At 44.4% G+C, this 23,628-nt stretch overlaps 1 protein-coding gene across 7 annotated transcripts in view; it reads right to left on the bottom strand.

The window, feature by feature from the left end:
- The window catches only part of LOC133131639 (myocyte-specific enhancer factor 2A-like), a 117,558-nt gene that overhangs the window by 15,401 nt on the left and 78,529 nt on the right, over nucleotides 1-23,628 (bottom strand). For 4 of the 7 annotated variants that reach the window (XM_061247019.1, XM_061247018.1, XM_061247023.1 and 1 more), the window contains exons 5-6: nucleotides 18,253-18,387; nucleotides 14,339-14,558 (exon numbers count right to left, since the gene is read on the bottom strand). In XM_061247019.1, the coding sequence (XP_061103003.1) occupies nucleotides 14,339-14,558; nucleotides 18,253-18,387 (355 nt within the window). Of the gene's footprint in view, nucleotides 1-14,338; nucleotides 14,559-18,252; nucleotides 18,388-18,452; nucleotides 18,585-23,628 lie in introns of all 7 variants that reach the window. The other 3 variants (XM_061247021.1, XM_061247020.1, XM_061247024.1) reach the window with 1 other exon arrangement.

The following is a 23,628-nucleotide window of genomic DNA, read 5'->3' as shown; positions in this document are numbered from 1 at the left end:
AGACATCTCTGAAAGTCCAGAAGTGTTTTGGGTTTAGGCATGATCTCCCTGCCCAGGAGAGGAAATACGCTGGTAGAATCTCCAAAAAATATAAGCAGTAACTATGCAGTGGGACCCAGCTATCACTGCCAGCTAGCTAACATACAAAATTGAATTTAGTTAGCTTATAACGCGACAGCTAATTAATGCTACTAAAAGCTGGCCAGCCAGCTGATTAATGGTTAATGGTAATCTCTCGCAAACCCAGCTCACCATTTTAGTAACCAATCGTTTTCTATTGTCCCCCCTCATCCTTATATTGGATCATAGAGTGTATCGGTTCAGTGTATTGGACACATGCTTTTCAGATATAGCACAGAAATAAAAAGGCCCAAATACAAGTAGACAAGCACGTTATTGGGCAGAGGTGAACACAGACACAGGTTGCCAGCAATGACTGAACATGTTTGTTGTATAATATCTTCAAGGTGGAAATCATGCATAGTATGCCTTTAAGTACATTTTTGCTTGACAAGTGAACCCCATTGGCAAATCTTGAAATGAGTAACACTGTCTCGAGATGAGTAAAACTGTATCAATTCATTGGCAATCTTTCTGTATAATTGGCTCTTGAACTTCTAACTAGACCCAGCTCTGAGAGCATGTGCTGTACGTTCTGGATGCCTGGTGTTGACGTATCTCAGTTCATTAAAGCTTGTGCACAGGCGATAATGGGCTTCTCTCAGAGTCTGCTGCAATGCCAGCGCCAGGCAGGCTGTTTTTGTTAAAGGTGTCATGACACCAACTGCTAGTCTGCATTGTTTGAACTTCCTTCAGGCATCAGCCGCATACTTTTGGGTTGTATAAATACGTTTAGCCTGTGTACACCACAATGCTCCTTCCACAATCAACTACAGGGATACAAATGTCTGGCTACTGAAAATTAATAAATAAATAACATGGTAAACAACAAGGTCAATTTAAGCACCTGAAGATGCAATTTCTTTTTTTCTTTTCATTATGAAGTGGAAAAACAAAGACCGACGGATTTTAAAAAATACCCTTTTGTCTGCGTCAATGAAAGTAAAATCAGTGCTGCCCTTGATATTTATCTCAGGACCGACGGAGGGAGTTTCCATCATTTTCCTGTTTTTCCTTCACGACGCGAAACAATGCGCTAAATTCAGTAGGCTTTTTCCCTGTCATTTCCTGTGGCGGTTCTCAGACTGAGCGCCATCTGCCAGGGGCCCGGGAACATTCCAGCGTTAGTCAGGAGGCCAGCCTGTCGCTCAGATCAGGGGCTTGGTGAGACACGCTACGCTGCGCTACAGGAAACACATCGCTCTTGCTTACAGCCGGCATAGGGAGGCAGCCCTCTCCACCATTCGTAAATCGAAATTATTTAACACCCCTGCCTTAAAAATGCATGTTTTTTTTTTTACTTCATCTTTAAGAACTATTTGAAAACAACATTTATCCTCAATCACAATTAGTGACTGCAGTCAATTCGGGAGTGCAGGCGAGCGCAAGAGCTTTCTGGTGCTCGTGTCACCAACTCCCAGTTCTTTTCACTCTGCACCAGACCTGGGTCAAGTATGTAATCATTTTGGATTCAAATTCTTTTTTAATCTTACTGAGCTTGGCTGGTGTATAGGAGCCTATGAAATACTCTCCAACTTGGTTGGTTCAATTTCACCAGGCAAGATCAATCGAGCACAGAAAAGTATTTGAATCCAAAATCCATTTGAATCCACCCAGGCAGGGTTTGTGTCTAAAGAGTAACCATCTTGTGTCAAACATCTTGCAAGATTTGAAATTGTTTTGATAATACAATGATAATCCTTTAATCAGACTAGCGCCGGTCAGATGCGAGCCATAAGCCACGCTGAGCATAACACGCTGTAATGTTAGCAGCTAAGGTAATGCTAGGCAGTAAGATAGCTAACATAGCTGGCTAACGTAACAGGTTACCTAATCCAGGTAGTTATAGCTAACGTAAAATTTGATAACTACGAGTTATAGTTATAGTTCCCAGACTAAAGAGAGAAAAGTAACCCTCCACTAAAGTTTAACTATAAATTATAGTTATTAAGTACTTTAACTAGCCTAATGGCTACTACTATTCGCTACCGTTACCAGCCAACTCTGAAGCGCTACTGCGCATGCCTGCTCATTTACCGTTCTGCGGACAAAAAACCATAGGGAAAGACACCGTTTCAGTATCATCATATTCTTTAAAGTCTTTGGCAGGGCCAATGGCCAGTTGGGCATGGTGTTGCAGAACTATTGTCTGGCACATCAATGCATAAAGGACTATACCCAGGGTGTTCAAACTGAAATCCAGGACAGCAACAGTGTTTGCTGGGATTCAATGTGTTTTACAGACCGTTCGGTGCAAAAACCTTTGAGCTTATTCAAGCAGTTCCCATACATGAGCTAGAATATGACCGACACGGATTTTGATGACATTATGGGGGTTTGGTCTCTCTCTAACCCCTGCACATGATTCTGTTGGCTGATTCTGCCCCAAAACTCTGACAGCAGCTGTGCGATTAATCAAGATGGACAGTAATTTCTCATCCTGACAAATGAGACCCTGGACTGCTTAAATCCTGTTGGACCGGAGACTACAACTCTGATTTACTGTGTGCTTACATTTCAAGCTTTAGCCCCCTTCTTCAATGTACACATTCAAATTCAATCACCATAGCTCAAATGCATTTTTCACTTTTTCATTTTTCATTTTTCACATGTTACACCTTCAGTCACCTCTAATTCAGCAATAACCTGCTATTTTGTCCAGATTCATGATGCTCACACTGCTTTGTTAGTTAGTCAGAGGGAGTCTGAAAGAATGAACTGCCTGTAGTACTGGGATCACAGAAGAATTATGAAATAAATTAGTAAAAAAGTGCAGCTGAATTCTAGGCTGTACAAAAGCATGTAAAACAGTCGAGCCAACAGGTTAGCAAAGTACTCAGTTACACTCAGCAGTAAAAAATGAAAGAAATGATGGTCAGGAGTTGGGTTATGGGGGCGGGGTCAGGACACAGCCTTGATTACTGTAAAGAGGTTGAGAAACAGACGCCTGATAGCAATCTCAGTGGTATGATGTCATTATGTGGACGCGATCCAAAATGAATGTCTGCAGTTAGTCACTGCAACCCCACTGTAGAGCACAAGAGCGTTCACTTCATTCCAAGATAGGCCTCATTCCCAGACTAAAGAGAGAAAAGTAACCCTCTAATAAAGTTCAAACCGCTTTCAGTTGGAAACTGACAAACTCTATGATACGACACAGTGCCTATCACTTGCTGTTATCACTGGGTGGAACTGTTGTAAAAAACTGAATCGGGCTAACTGTTGAAACACATCATATGGACATCATGTTTATAGGCTAATATATTTCAACCTACAGTGTAACCTCACATTCAGATCAGATTTGGGTCAAATCTGTACTTTCCTATACTTTACTGAGCTTGTCTGGTGTATTGGAACCTATGAAATAGTCTCAAAAAGTGCAAACCCCACCCTGGTCCTCTTGGTTGGCTGAGTTGTACTAGGCATCAATCGAGCACAGAAAATTACATATTTGACCCAGGTCTGATGCAGAGGCTCATATTATAATGGAACAGACTGTTAAGGTTTGTTATTCCTATTGTTTGCGTCATTCTCGAGTAATAAAACCCCTGAGCAACACATTTGTGGCTGCATTAAAAACATGGTAAATAATTCAAGACTCTTTTCTGGCCCAGAGCAACACCATGAAATATTTTCATACCGCCAAAGTTCTTAGGCTACACACAAAAACATGTTCGCTAATAACAAAATGGATTTTCACTAAAATTAATTGCACACCTACAAACACTGATTAAGCTGCCATTAGCGAGAGCAACATTACCAAATGCCTTCGCTGGGAGGAGGGGAGGAGGGCTCCCATGCATAAATAAAAATGCTTAATGGATCTCAAATTTAGAACCGTTGCCTGGTAATGAATTTAGTGGAAATAAGGCCCGTTTGTAATTGCGGTTTTACCTAATGGGCTTAATGGCAGGGTTTTGCTTGGACAGGAGAGATGGAACAATTTGATCAGACAAAAGTGCTCGACTCGGTTCAAGCTTACCAAGAAGTCCAAATTCATCTTTTTTTTACTTTTAAGAAAGAAGCCTTCGAATAAGAATAAATATAATTTACAAAATGTCGCCAAGCGTTTAAAAAACCCAGGTTTCAATTCATTAAGTACAAAGCTACACGGAGCGAAGAGGACCTGTGTGAACCCTTTCAGACAGAGATGGATTGGTGAGCACGGAAATAGACTGCTTTTTGCCACATGCACGGCTCTCGTAATTGCTCTTCAAGAGCCTGCAACTCTTCAATATTAATGAGAAGTGCACGGTTTGCGGGCGCGTTACATAATGAGGACGCCGTCGGCAGCCTCTCGCGTTATTGCGACCTTTCATTCATGCCACTAAACGCTATTCTTTTCGCTAACAACCCCTACAAAAGGGAAGAGAGACGCATTTACTTTTCCGCCCCGACTGGAAAGCATGCAAACCAAGCATTGTACAGTACGATACAGTGAAAGCTAGTTTACAGTCAGTAGATATACACTCAGTGAGCACTTTATTAGGTAGACCTGTACCCCAGCTTGTTAATGCAAATATTTAATCAGCCAATCATGTGGGTGCAACTAAATGCACACAAGCATGCAGAAATGGTCAAGAATGGCGAAGAAATGTGATCTTGGTGACTTTGACTGTGGAATGATTGTTGGTGGCTGACAGGGTGATTTGAGTATCTCAGAAACTGATCTCCTGGGATTTTCACACCCAACAGTCTCTAGAGCTTGCAGAGAATGGAAAAACAAAAAACTTCCAGTGAGCAGCAGTTCTGCAGACAGAAACGCCTTGTTAATTAGAGAGGTCAGAGGAGAAGGGCCAGACTGGTCAAAGCTAACAAGAAGGTGACAGCAACGCAAATAACCAGACAGCAGTGGTATGCAGAAGAGCATCTCTGAACAAACAACGCATCAAACCTCCAAAAGTGGATAGGCTACAGCAGCTATATTAAGGTAAAGAGATACCTGCACACTATTAAAAACTCACAAGCAAGTTTAATAGTGCCATAAATTGACATAAAAGTGACATAATTGACATAAAGGTACCTCACATAATTACTGGTGAGGTACCTCTGAACTTGGAAGCATTTAAACAGTGTGTACCTACTCTTCTTCAGCAATCTTCATCCATAACCCTGCCAACAGTTTTTTGGGCAGATGCTGGTGAGCAAATCCCCATGTTACTTAGCAGGGGTGGGGCAGGTGGGCAATTTGCTCAAGGCGTTAGGGGGTAAAACCCTGAGTTGGCTCTGTGGGGTTTGGCAGGTGGAAGAATTGCAGGAGACTGCATGGGGTAAAACCCTGAGTTGGCTCTGTGGGGTTAGGCAGGTGGGTAAATTGCAGGATACTGTAGGGGGTAAAAGCCTGTGGTTGTTCCTGGCTGACACGAACACGGCAGTACACCGCTCTTGCTCCCAGTCTCCCGCGGGCCCTGTCAGTCCACTGTTCCTCCACGCCAGACTGTGCCAAGGGGGCCATCAGCCGGCCCGCCCGTCTCAGCCAATCAGCTTTGAGACCCTAGGCAGGCAGTGCCGGACTTCGCTAAGCGAGACCACGGACTACGCTACAGAAACCCATACGAATGTGGTGAGGGAGGGGGCAGGAGAAGGGAGCGGGTGAATCTGCTCCTGTCCAAAAGGTTTCAGAGCATGGGACTACTACCCCTCCCCCATTGCACCAGGTCTCTGTGGAGTGATGTCTGGGCACTCGCGGATCATCTTCACAAGGACATGACTTTTAGTTTCATTCGTATTTTCAGTTTTTTTTATAAATGGCCAATACCTTACCCCTACCCAGACACAGGGGTGAGACAAACCCAAGCAATAGCACGTCAAAAACACAGCAGGAAAAAAGAGCCACTTCTACTGCCTGTGTGAAATAAAATCAGCTAACTTCCGCAAAGCCAATGTAAAACAATATGCTTTCTACTGCACATTTGCAGGGCAAGGGACAAATTTCAAATGCGGTCATTTCCTTCAGTACTCCCAAAGCAGAGGCACATTTGAAATATTTTTTTCTAGCCTGAGAAGCCGTAGAGCCAAATAATCATCACTGTTCATTGTCTGAATTCCCAGAGCTGTGCTAAAACTCAAGCTAAGCTCTGTTCCTTCAGTGGCTTAAAGACATTTTCCATATGGCTGGATAGACAGTGCAACACTGTTGCTTTACACTTTGCCTGTATTGAGCACCATATACTGTGAAACCCCCTTTTCTGTAGGCCCTAAGGGGACGTTTTGTTCCCTAACCAGCTGTGTGTATGACATGATGAACCTAGAGAACTGCACAATCTATATTTTACTTATCGAAAGCAATGTACTTAACAGATTTGCAATCATCTATTTTGGAAGCTGACCGTGCTAAGACAGGGCTATGAGAGCCTTATCTTATTATCCATTCCTTGTTCCTTGTTCCGGAGGAACATTTTTACAGGACATTTTGTGTGTCGTGTTTTGAGAGTTGGTGAGATCTTCCCAGAAATGGTGCACATTTTCAGGTTAAGCCAGAATTTGTACAGGAAAAACAAAATCCGAAGAGGAACAAGAGCGAGGGATTTCACAGAGACGTTGACACATCCTCGACTTTAGCCGTGATCACAGGGGGAATTTGCAGGTAGACGTCCCTATTGTGAGCTGAAAACACAACGTGACTGAAATGCACAGACAGCTAGCTCGATAGCATTCATAATATCACAACGCTCTCCATATTACCTATTCAGCCTGGGTGTTTCATTCGAAGCAGCCTCTATGTAGGGCATGCGATGCCAAGGAGAGAGAATTTACCCCAGAATGCCCCATCAGCATAGGGAAAAAAAGGGGAAAAATAGCTTTCTTTGGGAAGATGTGAGAAGTGAAAGATTTTCTGGGATTAGGCTGTGGATCAGAGCTCCGTTCCCTGGGTTTAGTCACTGAACCAGGGCACTTTCCGAGCACACTCCTCCCCAGTAAACCCTCTTAGAGCCGATATCACACCAAACAGTGGTAGAGAATGAGGGAGAGATACATAAGTAGGGGGGAGGGAGGGAGAAACAAAAGGGAGTGGGAGAGTCGGAGAGAAACACAAACATTGGTGACAGAGAGCTACTGAGAAAAGCAGAAGGGAAGAGATATTAAAAAGCTGTAGCGACAAGAAAGAAGGAAATACTGGAAGAATTGAAACGAGATAGAAAGGGAAGAGAAGAGATAGAGGGTGAGAGAAAAGGACAGAGAGACTGGAAGAGAGAGAGTGCAACAGAAAAAGTGACACAAGAATAATTCGCACCTGCCTGCTCCATGGGCCTGTACACTCCTGATAGCAATGTGTAAAAAAACAGCGATGGTATGCAAGGCACCAAGGCTGACATCAAGGTTCCCATTTCCCAGCATCTCCTGCTGTTCCCTTCAGCCTGGGACAAACAACCACCGCAGGCCCTGAGCCCAATAGTCTGGCCACTGTCACACGCAATCTGCCTGACCACCAAGGCACCCCCTCCACATTACATTACATTATTGGCATTTGGCAGACGCTCTTATCCAAAGTGACTAAGCAGGAGACAATCCTCCCCTGGAGCAGTGCAGGGTTAAGGGCCTAGCTCAAGGGCCCAATGGCTGTGTGGATCTTATTGTGGCTATACCGGGATTAGAACCACCGACCTTGCGTGTCCCAGTCATTTACCTTAGCCACTACGCTACAGGCCACCCCTCCGACCCAGACTATCCCAACCACATGCCAGTAGCACTTACAGCCCAATGCACAGTCTTTCATGTGACAACAAAATCTAACAGGATGAGCAACCAATTCATAATAAACCATTACAGCGATATTTCAGATGCCACTCAGATGTTATTATTAGACATTTCTAAGAATGTAATTCACATTCAGTTGTGCTCTAAAGCAAGCAAAGACTGAGGCCTTAATTTTTATGGTACCTTTCCAATGGTTTTATTTTGTGTTGCTTGCTTATTCATGTGTGCGCCCACACATTTCTCCTGACAAAACACCAATCTGATTCAATGAGCAGATTCTCCTTTCATTGAAATCTGAGCAAACCAGCCACACTGGCAAAAAGGTATGTATGCATGTATGTGTGCAGCGCTAATCCATCCATACGGGTATATGTGTGTGAATGTGTGGAACAGTGTCAGACGTGTGCAGGCATTCAAGTGCATGCTTTTGTTTGTGTGTGTGTGTCCTGTGTGGAGTGTAATAACAGTTTACTATTTTCTTTTGTCCATATGCTATATAATTAGTACAGCCTTTCAATTAATAATAGGCATATGAAAAAATGTTTAGGGTTCCTTCAGTGAGTCTTACAAGCTATCATGATGTTTCATTCGTTAAGACGTCAGTTAATTTCTAAGGTACGTATACACACTTTTAGTGGTTAAAGCTGACAGGAAAGTAATGCAAATAACCATGCATTATAACAGTGGTATGCAGAAGAGCATCTCTCCAAAAAACTTTAGTCTAATAAATACCTAATAAGGTGCTCACTGAGTCTACATTTAGGCCTATATATAAAACCTTAATTGTAAGACAAACTTTTACTGCAGTCAATATTAAAGTAGGCTCCTTGCATTTCATGGAAACGCATTCTTCATTCACTGCCTACTTTCTTCCGAGTCTGCTGAAAAAATAACATTTAATATGTGAAGAATTGCCTTTTTCGCTGTTCAAACCTTTGCCTCGGTCAATATAAAAATAATTGTTTTCCACAGCAAGGCATTTATTATTCACTGCATACAGTCTCAGAGCAATAATTCATAAACTATGTAGGAGGGGATATTTGTAACAGGCCTATATCATGATGGATATCAGGGCAGGCTTGGGCTCACTTTAAAAGGGGCTGGGTGGGTTGTGGACGCAATTTATTTTTTGATAATGCATAATGGTTCGGTCTCTGAATTAATTAGGCGGGGTAGGATCCACAGAATCAACCCGTGCTGGACTACATGCACGGGAACGTGGGTGTGAGCAGCGGTCTGCCCACGCCTAGCACACACCTGTCAGGGCCTGTCCGTTGCCGGGCAGCAGCCATGACAGGTCGTCAGGGCATTGTTTACGGAGCGCTCGGTAGTGATGTCAGGGGCACGGGCACGTAGCCGGGACCTCTGGGACGTGCGATGCACAGACTCTCCGTGCCCAAATAAGGAGCGAAGCAGTGCCGGACAAACACGGGCACCTGTCGACCAAGCGAAGGAAGCATCTAGAAGGGGGCGGGGGAGGGAGGGAGGGTTTGCCTTAAAGGAAATGGGAAACGATATTTACCTCACAGACTGCAGCTGGGGACACCTCATATATCTGCATACTTTATTAAGCACTTATTACAGTGTCGCTATGAACTATTAATAATGTATTACTCTATATCTCTACAAACTGTTTAATGGAGTATCTTTATTGACCAATTAACACAATATCTCTTTTCACTCTGTAATACTGCTTAACTGTTAGCTATTTATTGCAATTCATTTATTAACTATTAGCCCTTTCAAGCATAAGTTCTATAATAATTGCAATGGCTGCACAGCGTGAGTTTATTATTTCGTGCAACAGCTGTTCTAGAATTTGACTGTTTTTTTTAACTGCTTAATATTGTACCTCTTTCTATTAACCACAATATGTCCATTGACTATGTACCATTCATTATGGTATCTATGTTAACCATGAATTACAATACTGTAAATCTGTTAACCATTCATACAATATCTCAGTGGAGATGTATGCGTGTAACAGACCTGGGTCAAATACGTAATTGTTTTGGATTCAAATCCTTTTCTGTGCTTGATTGATCTTGTCTGGTGCAATTGAATCAATCAGATGGTGGGGTTTGCACTTTTTGAGAGTATTCCATAGATTCCAATACACCAGACAAGCTCAGTAAAGCGTGGAAGAGCATTTAAATTTAAAACAATTGCGTATTTGACCCAGGTCTAGTGTGTGAACCCATAAACTGACTTTTACTCACATGACATTTTGTTCATTTTCTTGTGGTCATTTTTATGTGGTTATTATTATTATTTTTGTGTAAAATGTGGATACATTTTACAGTGCTTCGCCGCTTATGAAAAACGGGATCTGGTGAATGCAGCTCTAAATCATACAGGGAGTGAGAGCAAAGAGCAACGAGAGAGAGAATACAAAGAGCAGAGACAGAATAAAAAAGAGACAAAGACAGAGAGAGAGAGAGAGGGAGGGAGAGAGGGAGGGAGGGAGAGAGGACGGAAGATGGAGGGAGCGAGAGAGCGAGCGGGGACGACCCTGGCATTTGTAACTGTCAGGCAGGAACAGTTGGACACATAACCTTGGGCTTGTCCTTGGGCGATCTGACAGCTCGACCATTCACAATGACGACAGGGCGCAAGGAACAAGCAACCAGCGCCTTTTTCCTCCTGCATCTTGAAATGTACCCTCACCCCAGTCAACAGCACCTCCACCCCTGCCGTCATTTTATCAAGCGCACCGGGCGGGGGGGGAGCCCCAACAACTCCACACATTCCACACTTGACTTGTCTTCAGCCGCCTGAAACTTGTGCTGGGCCATTTTAAACTGCCGGCCAGATGGCTTGAAGAAAATAATAATAGTATGTAAAACATGTTATATCTAATTTGCAATATCTGGGTACTTAGAACACGCTTAAGCATTTGCAGCCCTTAATCTATTATTTACCTTTGAGACGTGTTTTTTGAATGAGAATTTATTTTTACATTATGTTGCTATCATGGCACAGATGTGCTGTTTTGCTAATGTGAAATGTCATACACGCGATGCATTGTTCTGAGTATTCCTCTATACGATTTATTGCAGTTAATAAAAAACAACCAACAGTCACGCTTTACTTTACAGGCTGTTAATTACCTTGTATTTACGGGGTAAATACCACGTACTTAGGGTGAAATTATGAGGTAACTATAAAATATACTTTCATTGCACAAGCTTGTTAACAACTTTGTTTCATCATACTTCCTTACTTTTGTTTCATAGTACTTACCTCTGAAATCAAAGTAGCTACCTAATAATCACGCAAGTATCTGTGTATTTACCCAGGACATACTAGGTAGTTAGCGGGGTGTTACCGTGAACAGTCCTGCCACCTGACCTGCTACGCCGCTGCTCCCCCGGGAAGGGACGAATCAACACAACTGTGGGGCCGTTACCCACAGTGCACCTCTTTAATGAGGAGCGGTAAGCAAAGAGGCAATGGGTAACCGTCTGTAACTACCATAGTTAGTGTGGGGGGGGGGGGGGGGGGGGGGGGTCATGCTCTGATCACAGGCTACAGAGCAACTGCCCTGCACCCCCATGTCTGTGTTCATATGTTTCACTCATCCAGGACAATTCGACGGATAGACAAGTAGGCAGGTAGGGCATCGGTGAAATCTATTTTTGAATCTGATGTTTTGGAGCGGTTTTGCATCTTCTTCTCCTTTTTGGCCACACAAACCAGCAGAGGGTTTGGTGTTTGTAGCCAAAAGCTAGGTGTCATCTGACAATAGCACCTGATGCTAATCAAAGTTCCAATGTAGTACAGCATTCTCTAGATGTGTTTTTTTTGTTGAGGCTATTTCCTGGAAGCTCATTGGCAGAGAGGTGCCGTCTGATCTCTGACTAGATGTCCGACTGCAGCCCATGGACTGGTCTTCCCAAACCATCTGCTTCACTCTACGTGGGGGCAAGATTCTCTTGCTTCCTCTGAAATTCAGGTTTATTTATCTTCATCTTGATCACTGATTAATAATGAATACGTTTTTTCTTTAGTTTTTATTTACTTTTTGTAACCACCTCCAGACTTGTGAAGCTTTCTACTGAGTCCTTTGCCATTCCCTAAAGGGATGGTGCGAATAATGTTGGAAGGCACTGGAGACAGATCGATTTAAGAAACATGCTAAATGTTAACACAGAGAGCTGACCGCAGGAGTCAGAGGGGGAGGGGGAATTGGGCTCTGGGGGCAGGGTTAGGGACTTTTCAAAAAACTGCTCTTCGCAAACATTTTGTTGGCTTTTGGATACAAAAACCAGGAAGAGAACGCTGGTGCGTGTTGGCCTTTAAACCGCACACGTGAGAAGACCTGGCTGCGGTTTGAGAGGGGTGTGGTGAGATGAGGGGATGGGGTAAGTTGAGGACGTGTAAAATCGGAGGAACTCGGGACAGCTGTGGTACGCTCCTGGAGCCACTGAAAGCACAAACCCAGCTCCACTGCCTCTTTCCAGCCAGCCAGGCTGCCCCAGAGAACCAGGACAGGACACCAGTGAAATATTCATGTGGAATGGCAGGGTGCACTCTCAAAAATAAGGCCAGTTTATAGTTCAGCGACAGAGTGTCGCTCGACTGAAATCGCAGAAAGTTTGTGAGCGTTCTATTGTCGCCAGATGTAGACTGTGGTCGCAAAAATATCACCCGTATAAACCTGCAGCCAGTGACATCCATTGCTCTGTCGCTGGACTATGAACTGGCCAATAAAGTGACAGCGTAGGTAAATTTTTGGTTCTTAAAGGATCACATTTCTAAAATGTACTCTGAAAGTACAGTAATGTTCTCTTTGGGTACAAATGAGTATGTGTCCCAAGCAGAAATGGTACAATGGTACAATTTTATGTATCTATTGGGTACCACCCAATTCACTTTCCGTACCATTATTTCTGAGTGTGGGGATTGGGGGGGGAAATACAGTACCTCGCAAAGTCTGCAGGGCCATACTAGGGGATTGAACTTAGGGGACTCTTTTACTTAGGGGACCTGATCAGCCCAGGTCACGCATGTACATGTACACACAGTCTTATACACACACGGTCACACACGTACAGTATACTAAACACGCAATACAAACACACACACGTATGCCTGCGCATGCATGCGTGCACTCTCAGAAATACATTGTAGGTACATGCACCCTGAAAGTACAATAGTGTTCTATTTGGGTACTAATATGTATCTTTTGCAAATAAAAAATGGTATATACCTATAGGGTCCGACCCCAAGTGTTTGCTTACATGAGGGCTTCAGTGCCTGTGTGTCTGTTCATCTGTTTTGACATTAGCATGCTGTCCACAATCGAGAGTCAGTGGAGCAAGCCCAGTTAGCGTGGTCGCTACGGGCAGTATGAGGGGCAGACCTGGGTCAAATAAGCAAATGTTTTGGATTCAAATAAGTTTCTGTGCTCGTCTGATCTTTCCTGGCACAACCGAGCCAACCAAGAGCACCAAAAAGCGGTGTTTACACTTTTTAGAGTGTTTTCATAGGTTCCAATATGCCAGACAAGCACAGCATAGAACTGAGTGAAAAACAATGACGTGCTTGACCCAGGTCCGATGGCGGGGCACAGGGCTTGCGGGCCTTTTGGAACGTGTTTAAAACACCCGTCAACGATGCGGCCGCAGAGATGACGCAGCCAAAGGAAGCAGGCTAACGGGGGGTTAACGGGGACCCTCGTTCCTCCCGGAGAAGCGCCGCGGCAGAAACAGCACAGCTGGGGGATCAGCACACCCCGTGGCGAGCCGCCCGCCGTATCCATGCCTACCGCGCTCAAAACATGACTAATTCATCTCGCTTTCGGCATCCGGGGCAAAAGATCCAGAGAAGGTGTGAGCTGAACAGTCATACCAGCCGCATCACGAGTCGGTGGAGATAAGCAGAAAGACTGAATAACAGCCTCTCCACGGCCAACACATCCCAAAACAACATGACTCGTCACGTCTTTTATCCTCTGTTCATGTGCGTGGCTAATTCTTTGACAGGACGTACTCAATTATCAGAAATTACAAGAACTAAACCAAATTAACAAGTGTTAAATAAAATGCTGTTTCATTTTTTTTTGCAGACATTCTGAATTCTGAGGTTCTATTTGAAACAATCTCAGAAAAAATGGTTCTTTGGCTTGTCTCCATAGAGGAACCCTTTTCAGGTCTTTAAGGAACCCTCTATCATAGGTGTGAAGCCTGAAAGCTCCCAGTTGAAGAACAATTTTGAAAAAATTTACCCTTGAGATAAGGTTCTTCTATGGAATCACATAGTTGCTTTTGGAATCAAATTTTTTTCTGAGAGTGTATCCCTGCTGAAAAAAACAGCTGGTAGCTGGTTGACCAGTTCAGACCAGCTCCCAGCTCAAAATGGTTTAGCTGGTTAACCGGTTCAGACAAGATCCCAGCTTGACATGGTTTGACCGATTTGAGCTGGTAGCTGGTTGGCCAGCTCATACCCAGCTAGACCAGCTCCATGACCAGCTTGGGTGCAAGTTAAAGAGCCAAATGAAATGAAGTCCCGCACTGACCTGTGCTTCCAGTGCCTGGGGAGTTCTGGGGGCCCCCAGGGGACCCCACATTCCTGTGCAAGGGGCCCAGGGGAGGGGAGAGCAGGCCCCCATCGCTTAGTGACGTGCCGGCCAGCGTCTGGGAGCCCATGGAGCTGGGCAGGTTGTAGGACAGGGCGCTGGGGTTGGTTATGGGCACCGCCACGTGCATGGAGAAGTTCTGCTGCGGCAACGTGTTGGGCTGAGAGAGAGAGAGAGAGAGAGAGAGAGAGAGAGAGAGAGAGAGTGAGGGGGGGAGAGAGAGAGAGAGTGAGGGGGAGAGAGAGAGAGAGAGAGAGAGAGAGAGGGAGAGGGAGAGGGAGAGAGAGAGAGAGAGAGGGAGAGAGAGAGAGAGAGAGCGAGAGGGAGAGAGAGAGAGGGAGAGGGAGAGAGAGTGAGGGAGAGAGATATAGAGAGAGAGGGAGGGAGGGGGACAGAGATATAGAGAGAGGGAGGGAGATAAAGAGAGAGAGTGGGAGAGAAAGAGGGAGAGAAAGAGAGATGTAGACGGGGAGATAAGGATATGGAGGCAGAGGGAGGGAGAGAGATAATAGAGGGAGGAAGTGAGAAAGAAGGAGAGAGACAGATAGAGAGAAAAGGAAAATAAGTGTCATGAAATCATGTGGATATTGCAGTAATAACCATTGGTGACAGACTTGGCCATAAGGGACACACTCAACCCCAACAGCCGAGAGTCTCAAACTCACCTAATGACCCAACACCTTATCACTGACCTTCCCCTCTCACAAAAACATTACCCGGCACAGGTTCCAATATACCATTATTAATTTTCAATTTCTCATAACATTTTATGTACACTACACTACACTCATTGCGTGTAGTGTACATAAAAATTCTTTCTGAGTGTTTACAAACCTAGTTTATATCAGACCTGGGTAAAAAACAGTACATAATTGTTTTGGATTCAAGTACTTTTCTGTGCTCAATTGATCTTGCCTGGTGCAATTGAGCCAAGAGGACCAGAAGGCGTGGTTTGCACTTTAATATTTTTTTTTGTATTGGAACCAGATATGAAACCCAATATTTGAGTAGTATTTTACTCCAAAACAAGTACGTATTTGACCAAGGTTTATATACACAGTAAATAAGTTTGTTTCCCCTATGTAAAATATAATCTCACAACCGACCTCAGCTGCACTTACGACCCAAAAGTGAGTCTAGATCATTAGTTCCAGTTTGGGGAACTAAAGCCCTACAGAGAGATTTGCAGTATCATTTGCCTGTTTTGCAAATTATTCTGAATCCGAAATGCAATCTCTCCAGCCCTGAAGCACTGATCCAGCTTTATGCAAAGAGAGACAGACCCAGAAAATGGGGCACATAAGAAATGCTAATAAGCAAATGCCAATTGTGAAAGGTAAGATTGTTTTTTGTATGGTCTTTTACGGTTATTAATGAGGAGGGGGTAAAAGAACAGGAAAGCTCTGTGGTAAATGCCACCCGTATCCAAGGAAAACTCCCTGGAGTCACCTTAGAAACCCTGTCGGGATAAACACTTGTCGAAACCAAGAAATGTCTTGGGACCAGGTCTTTCAGCACAGAAAGACACATCCCTTTTCTTCATAAACACAACACATTTTTTTTCAAATTACAAACACACAAGTTTGTGAAAAATGTTTCAGTGCCATGCAGATTCGGTGCAGAGTATCTTGCAACAATCTTCCAGCCTGGCATTTGTTTCTTTGTTGATTTCATTTTTCCAATTTGTTTAAAGCAGGCGGTAGATTTTGCTGTTACAAAAACATGCAGTTATTTTGCTTGGCTGTACAGAGTCTGTAGGGGTGTGGCATTCAGTCTCGAGACTGTGACGGGAGCGAGCTTCCCCTTCACTGTGACCCAGAATGCAGTGCGGCCTATCCCAAGAGCACTATGGTACTGGTGAGACGACGGCATTCGCAGCGTAATTCGGTGAGGCGGTTAGTGCTGTCATTAGTATGTTAATGTCATTTGAAAAAAAACTTCAATTATCAGTGCATAAACTCCAGCGTTTTTTAAACAGGTGCAAAAAAAACGCACTGTCCACCGAAATAAGATCACCATTGTGTAAAGGTGCATTTGAAATGCATTCTGCTTGAATTTCTTTTGTTTTATTTTATCCGACAGCTCTAGATGTGTGCATAAGGTGTTGAGACAATCTGGCACATCAGAGATCACACACACGCACTGGGCCCTGGTGTGAGTGTGAAACGCAAGCTGCTGATTGGAGGACGCAGCCTGTGTGGGCGCCTGATGCCTGAAGGGCGTGGTTTATACAAGGGGGAGGGGAATTTTATTTATTTAAAAAAAATTAAAAATTCTACTCCTCTCTCTGCCCATCGAGAGAAGCTGGAAAAAGAGGCAAGAAAAATAAGTGAAGAAGTGTTACAGACATGGCAGATGGGGAGAGGTGGACCCACAGGTCGATCTTCTATACGTCGACCTTTCCACAAAAATACTTCCGCAAAGGACGCGCTCATGTTTCCTTGCTTTGGGAGCTTTGGGAGTTCCTAACTGCTGCTTCTAGCTCCTAGACGGAACACTTAACGGGTTGGAATGTACTTAAAGGTGGGGGACCTCGATCGATTTCTGGGTCAGGAGCAAGGAGAAGAAGAAAGAGGAGAAATGAGCGATTGGAAGGAGCCCTCCGTCTCCGTGGCTAGGGGGGGACACAGCTCCCAGGGAGGCTCCGGTTCCAGATCAGGAATGGTCCGATTTCCATATCGGCTCCGGGGAAAAAATGGGTTCACATTCCCAACAGGAACACTGTGAGACCTTACAATTAGTATAAGGTTCCAGTGTCAGAAATATGTTACTTATAGGGCACTGACTATAGTATGTGTGAAGTTTAAAACAAAATATTGTTTAAAAGTATGAAAAAATGCAAAAGAAAAAAGTTTTATCTGCTTGGAGCTCATTCACAATGATGTCCTTGAAGCTCAATATCTCAAAACCAGTCAGAATGCAGGGCGATGTTGGCCCAGGAGGTAAGAGCAGTCGTCTGGCAGTCGGAGGATTGCCGGTTTGATCCCGCCCTGGGTGTGTCGAAGTGTCCCTGAGCAAGACACCTAACTCCCCCAAATGCTCCTGACCAGCTGGTTGGTGCCCTGCTGCCAATCCTGTTGGTGTGTGAGCGTGTGTATGAATGGGTGAATGAGAAGCATCGATTGTACAGCACTTTGGATAAAGGTGCTATATGAATGCAGACCATTTACCATCGACAGAATGCTAAGGTCATGACTGGATGATATGGAGCCAGTGGAGGTACTCAAAGGCTTTCGTGTCAGTTGTCACTTTAAAAGTGTGTTCTTAATGGTTGTTCGGAAACTGGAAAATAAATAATCTCTGCTGCAGTCGAAAACACATTTAGTGGCAAACAAAGGTATCTTTTTTAGTACAGAAGGGATTTAATTCAAGAGCTCAGACTCTAGCAGCTGTTAAGAGAGGGGTAGATACTGGACCACTGCGGCGAGCCAAAACATAATAATTGAAATATTTAGTTTGTATTGTTTCTACGGGATCTATTTTAAAGAGCTCGAGGTATGAGCTGCGTGGTATAAAAACGTCTTTTGCACAGATACCAGAGCAGGTGGTGTCATTTTCTTTAAGCCAGATAGGCGCTGGCTCACAATGTGATCTTATCAGGGTGCGACAATCTGCAGAAAAAGCACCAAAAAACGACACATTTCCAATCAACTGAAAAAATATGTTGTGCTTGGACAGTCCACGGCTGTTGGTAACAGTTCATAAAGGTGGTGTGTGTGCGTGCGGGCGTGTGTCTGGGATGTTTGTAAGGGGGAGGGGTTGGGTAGTGAAAAATACAGAAAAATTTAACGAAAAAAGGGGGGAGGGGGAAAAATCCTGTTGCCACAAAAGCCAAGCAAAAACATTTTACTTACGATTTTATGATTTCTCATCATATTATCAAACTCCTCATTAATTTTTTTATATTTCTCTTCTGTGTGGGGGGTGAGGACATAGGAGGAGTCAGGGTCCGGGCTATCGCAGCCTCTGTGCTCCTTCTTGTTTAGCGCCTGTAGTGAACATCAACATAGAACAGGGAATCAACACAAAATGGCGGGAGGAGAGAGGTACTTACACCACAGCGCTTGTACATTAAATCACTGTCTTCGCTTAGTTTGCTGTAACGGTCGTCCGTCAGGGGGCTGTGCTCATAACAGTCTTCCGGATCGGGACTGGCACAGTCATTATGGCCTTTGTTTCTTAATTTCTGAAATACAATTGGGAAAATTCACACATACGCATGCAGGAAAAAATGATATGTTAAAAAAAAACATCTCATGTCCTTTTGTGTGGGAGGCTTAATGGAACTTTTAAAGCAAGGTTTCTTGATGTCAACAAATGGTGTCATTTACAGATCGGTTTAAATTGTTATGACTGATAACAATTGGCTATACTCTAAAAGTCTCTCTGGCCCTTTCACTCAACTCATTTGGTGACAAAGCTTTTGTTTTGTTCATCTATTTTAACTATTAAAATATTATCTATGGTTGATACATTAACAATGCTCATGTGGTGAAAATACATATTGAGACCATAGAATTATAAAGTTCTAACTGAATTTTCTTACACAAATGAGTGTCATAAATACAGTATGTTGTTTACAGGGCACTAAATATATGTGTGAAGTTTTAGACAAAAATAATGCTTAAAAGTATGAAAAATGCTCAACTAAAAGGTTGTATCTGCCCATTCACTTTGGCATCTTTGAAGCTCAATATCTCAAAACCAGAACGCAGATAAAACCTTTTGATTCCAAGGTCACAACGCAAGTAAAAATCACAAAATCACACACATAGAAACAAAGCAGATATTCTTCACCCTGTTTAAAGTAAAAAAGGGTTATACATGGATAAAATGGAGGCTGCTTAGGACCTGGATGTAAACCTTCGGCTCAGCTGTGGGAAGACATTCTGCCGAATTAAAATGTCCCTCTCCCCCATCTCCCCTAGCTTCGCTCTGCGAAACGCCTCTCCCAGGCTACACAAGCCTACGTGAGCCCGACTCTATGCATATTTTATTAAGATTTCACTTATCATAAGCCACCCAGCTGGAAGTTTCCCTAACAAACGAGGACTCCGCAGTGGAGGTCTAGGCACAGCCAAGGTTAGCCCAGCAGGACTGGCACTCGCTCACTCACGAGCCTTCCTGGTCCGCAGAGCCGGATTATTATACCTGTATAAAAGGCCAAGAAATGAACTGCTCATCTGTGCAACACTGCCTGGGGTACTGTAACAAGCTGTACTCCCCCGCTGTAAAATCCACCTATGCCAGCTTGACCATCTTAAAAATTGAGCTGGTCAAGCTGGTCATGAAGCTGGTCTAGCTGGGTATGAGCTGGTCAACCAGCATGGCCAAGCTGGCTATAAAACTGGTCTAGCTGGGTATGAGCTGGTCAATCAACTAATGCTGGTAGTTTGTCTGAGACCAGACCAGCTGTTTCAACCAGCTACCAGCTGTTTCAAAACATAGCTTAAACTGATAAAACTGGTCAACCAGCTACCAGCTGTTTCAAAACATAGCTTAAACTGATAAAACTGGTCAACCAGCTACCAGCTGTTTCAAAACCTTGAGCTATTTTTTTCAGCAAGGTTGAGCAGGACACAAGATTCTCTCCATTCAGAAGTGGGCAGTACTCTGACTACAGTAGTATTTTAAAAGCAAAATAATTCAGTGAAATTATATTTGTATTGAGCTTTTTTTGACGCCTTAGAGAATAGCAGGAGCACAAGCACCAGGCCTGAACAAACAACGCATGTATTGCCTTTTCCAGTTCTGAAATATGGGCTATTTTCAAAAAGACACACATCTGTGAGGCTGTCATTAAAGATGTATTTAGCAAGACTGTCACTCCGTGTTGTTTTTTTAATGGAGGGAATGAGCGTGCCACTGTTCGGAGAGCTCAGGAAAGGATCATAAACCTCAGAGCTTAACATCTCCAACCTTCTGCCCGGGGCTTCTTCTCCACACCAGCCATTCTCCTAACATTTAGAGCTGATGCTCTATAAACTCTCTCATCTTTCTGCTGGATTTTACAAGCCGGAGGGCACTGCGTTATCCTTGATCTGACCAGTCTTGGTCAGTAGGGGGTTGAGTCATTGCTGTGGGGAGGGGGGATATCTGAAGAATATGACTGTGTTTCTAGTGTGTGACTGCTTTCTTATGTACTCACACTCTTTTAATTTCTGTCCTACAAGTTCTACAAAAAATACAAATGAGGAGAATCTTTCAAGGTTAATACATGCACACCCATCCGAGTGTTATTACATCTCAGCTGCACTGCCATTTGGGCTTGGCCCCCTCTTTCTCTCCTCTCTCTTTCTTTCTCTCCTTTTCCCCTCTCTCTCTTTCTCTCTCTCACACACACACACACCCAGCAGTGTCCACATGGCTTCCTGACACTTATTTTCTTTCTCTCTTTCACTGTCTCTTTCAATCCTTCTCTCTCCCGCCTCTTATCTCTCTCCTATCGCTCTCTATCTGCACCCATCCCTCTCCCTCCATATCCTTATCTCCCTGTCTCTACATCTCCTACTTTCTCTCTGTCCTTCCCTATCTCTATCTTTCTTTCTCTGTCTCTCCTCTTTTCTCTTTCTGTCTCTCCATCTCTCTCTGCCTCTTATCTCGGTCTTATCCCTCTCTCTCACTCTCTCTCTCTCTCACCCCCCCCTCTCGCCTGCCTGGGTCATTTCCTGTTTACTGAGCTCTGTGTTTTTCTTTGGCTCCCTGCAGCCCCCTTTGTTTACGGTGCACTTCTCTCTCTGGCAGAGCGCAGCAGATTTGATCAGAAACTACAAATTAAAGTCCCAACCTGCTGGTTATCTGACCAGCCCTGTGGCTGGGCACGACACAGCAGTGGGGGAGGAGGGGCCAATCAGAGGTCCCGTTGGACCCGTACTCCACAGCCACCATGAAACTGAGCATGCTCAGACGACCAGCACAACAACTTCATTAAGAACAGCAAAGCCACTGCTGTTAAGTAGATGAAATTTGCCATGACAGAACAGGGTGGGGGAATCCTGACAGCACAAACACAAGCATAAAACAATAACTTATGTGGAGGCAGCTGTTGCAAGAAAGCCTTGTGACGTCGCTCAGTGTCTGAATATGAGCTATTCAGATGGGGTTTGAGGCACGTAACAGAATAAGAACTAGCGGGGGGGGGGGGGGGGGTTGGGGGAAACACCGGGAACTGTATTTTTCTTGACAATAAGAAGAGAAGATGCATTTTTGATCCATGTACACATCGAGCCAGCTAACACAGCTACCCTCTTTAAACATGCTGACGCATGTTTGCGTGAAAGAGACAATTCCCGTAAGCAAAATGACGGAAGCACACATTTCATAATAGCATAAGATGTGCGTGTGTGTGTAAGAAAGTGTGTGTACACGGTAAAATGTTCAGTGTTAAGTCAACTCTTAACAGGTTTATATGAGTCCACTATGGGTTAACTTAACACCGGACATTTTATTCGGTGTGTGTCGTTGCATGTATTTATGCATTATGTGCAAGCGGCAGACAGAATGTGTGTGTATCTGCCCTCGTACGTGTGTCAGCGGGCCTGGCTCAGACAGGGCCGGGCGCTGAGAGACTCTCTTCAACATCTTGGCGTGTTTGGGATATCCCGCAGGAGCTGCAGGCCTGCAGGCCTCAGTGAAGTAAACGGACCAGTAAATGAGCACATGGCCAAACAGGTGTCGCTCTTCCAAACACCTGTCGGCCCAATGGCCCCCCCCCCGCCCAGCCGGCCAATCAGCCGCTATCTCTCCCTGCCAGGACCGTACATGGATCGGCGTGAAACTCCCAAGGTCGTCTGGCTGCGACCGTGCGGAGGGCTCAGAGCTGAAGGCCGTGCCCGTTCTGAAAGCTCCCCGTAAGCTGCTCCACTCTCTCCCACGCGCATGACGTCCGTCAGAATCCACGAGTCTCTATATGTCTAAATGTGCCTTAAAGACACACGATTTGACATCATCCTGTACCGGTGGACGTGTATGTCGATCAAATCTGTCAATTGTCCGTTCCCAATACCCTTTTCGCATACTCATTAGACTTCCCCCCTCCTCATTTTAGGCCTGAGAAATCGACTCCCCGCCCTTCAAAAATTTGTGGAAGTCATATAGTGGAAGCTAGTGCTGCTCTAACTTCAACAGCTTCAACGGCCTGTCTTTAAGTAAAGAAATAATTCAGCAATGAATCGAGCTGGGAGCGAGTGACCCCCGTGTGGTCATTGTCATTTGTTATCGTCTCTTCTCTTGACAATGTTATTTGAAATCATCAATCTTCTGTACCACCTCCTTTCTTCTATGAATGTAAAGGGTTAAAGTTCATAACAACCTAAATGACTACAGTCCCCAGATATCCTACAGTACATGCTTATTCCAGAATCAATTCCTGTCATCACACGTTGAGCACAGCACTCTCTATCTCGCACAGACTTACTGAAGCAGGACAGAGGAGGTGACAGAGGGAAGGGGAGAGATAGTGAGCCAGAGTCCACTTGTATGTGTACTGTATGTGTGTGGGTGTGTGTGTATGCTTAAGCCAATGTTTGTGTGTGTATGTGTGCTTGTGCATGCATGTGTCTGTGAGTGTGTGTGTGCATGTGTATGCGTGTGTGTGTGAGCGTGTGTGTGAGTTTGACTGTCCACATGTTGAGACCTTAAAATTCTAATTGGTATTTTTGACAAAAAAATAGTTTAGTGTCATAAATATGTTGTTTATAGGGCATGAAATATATGTGTGTATGTGCATGTGAGCGTATATTCATGTGCATTTGTGTGTCTGTGTACGAGCGGTATGTGCGTAAGCATGCCTAAGTGTGTGTGTGTGTGTGTGTGTGTGTGTGTTTGTATGCGTGCTTGTGTACGTGAGAGAGAGAAAAAGAGAGGGGCCTGTCTGTATCCACGTTGGAGGTGAACTGGAGGCAGAAATGCAAAGAGTCGTTACAGCGTAATTTGCTAACGAGGCCAGAGCGTTTTCTCACGGGCTGCCAGAGGCCTGCTGGTTAGGACTTGGCCTTCGCGAAAATAAGCCACAGGAGGTGGACGAGAAAGGGGCACTTCCAGGAGTCGGTGTGAGTATAATGGCCAGAAAGAGATTCGTTCTGCTCTGCAGACAGTAGGCTGCAGTCAAGTGTGTCAGGACGGCTTGCCAGTGCCCAGTTAGCTTCCATCCTAACAATAACATCCGCAGTCTACAGTCTCCTCAAAGGCCTCTATTGTTTCCCTCCGTCTCAGCTGTGAGCGGCCCGAGA

The sequence above is a fragment of the Conger conger genome, chromosome 6 (genome assembly GCF_963514075.1).
Source record: "Conger conger chromosome 6, fConCon1.1, whole genome shotgun sequence".
Classification (NCBI taxonomy): Eukaryota; Metazoa; Chordata; class Actinopteri; order Anguilliformes; family Congridae; genus Conger; species Conger conger.
This window is presented reverse-complemented; position numbering and strand designations above follow the sequence as displayed.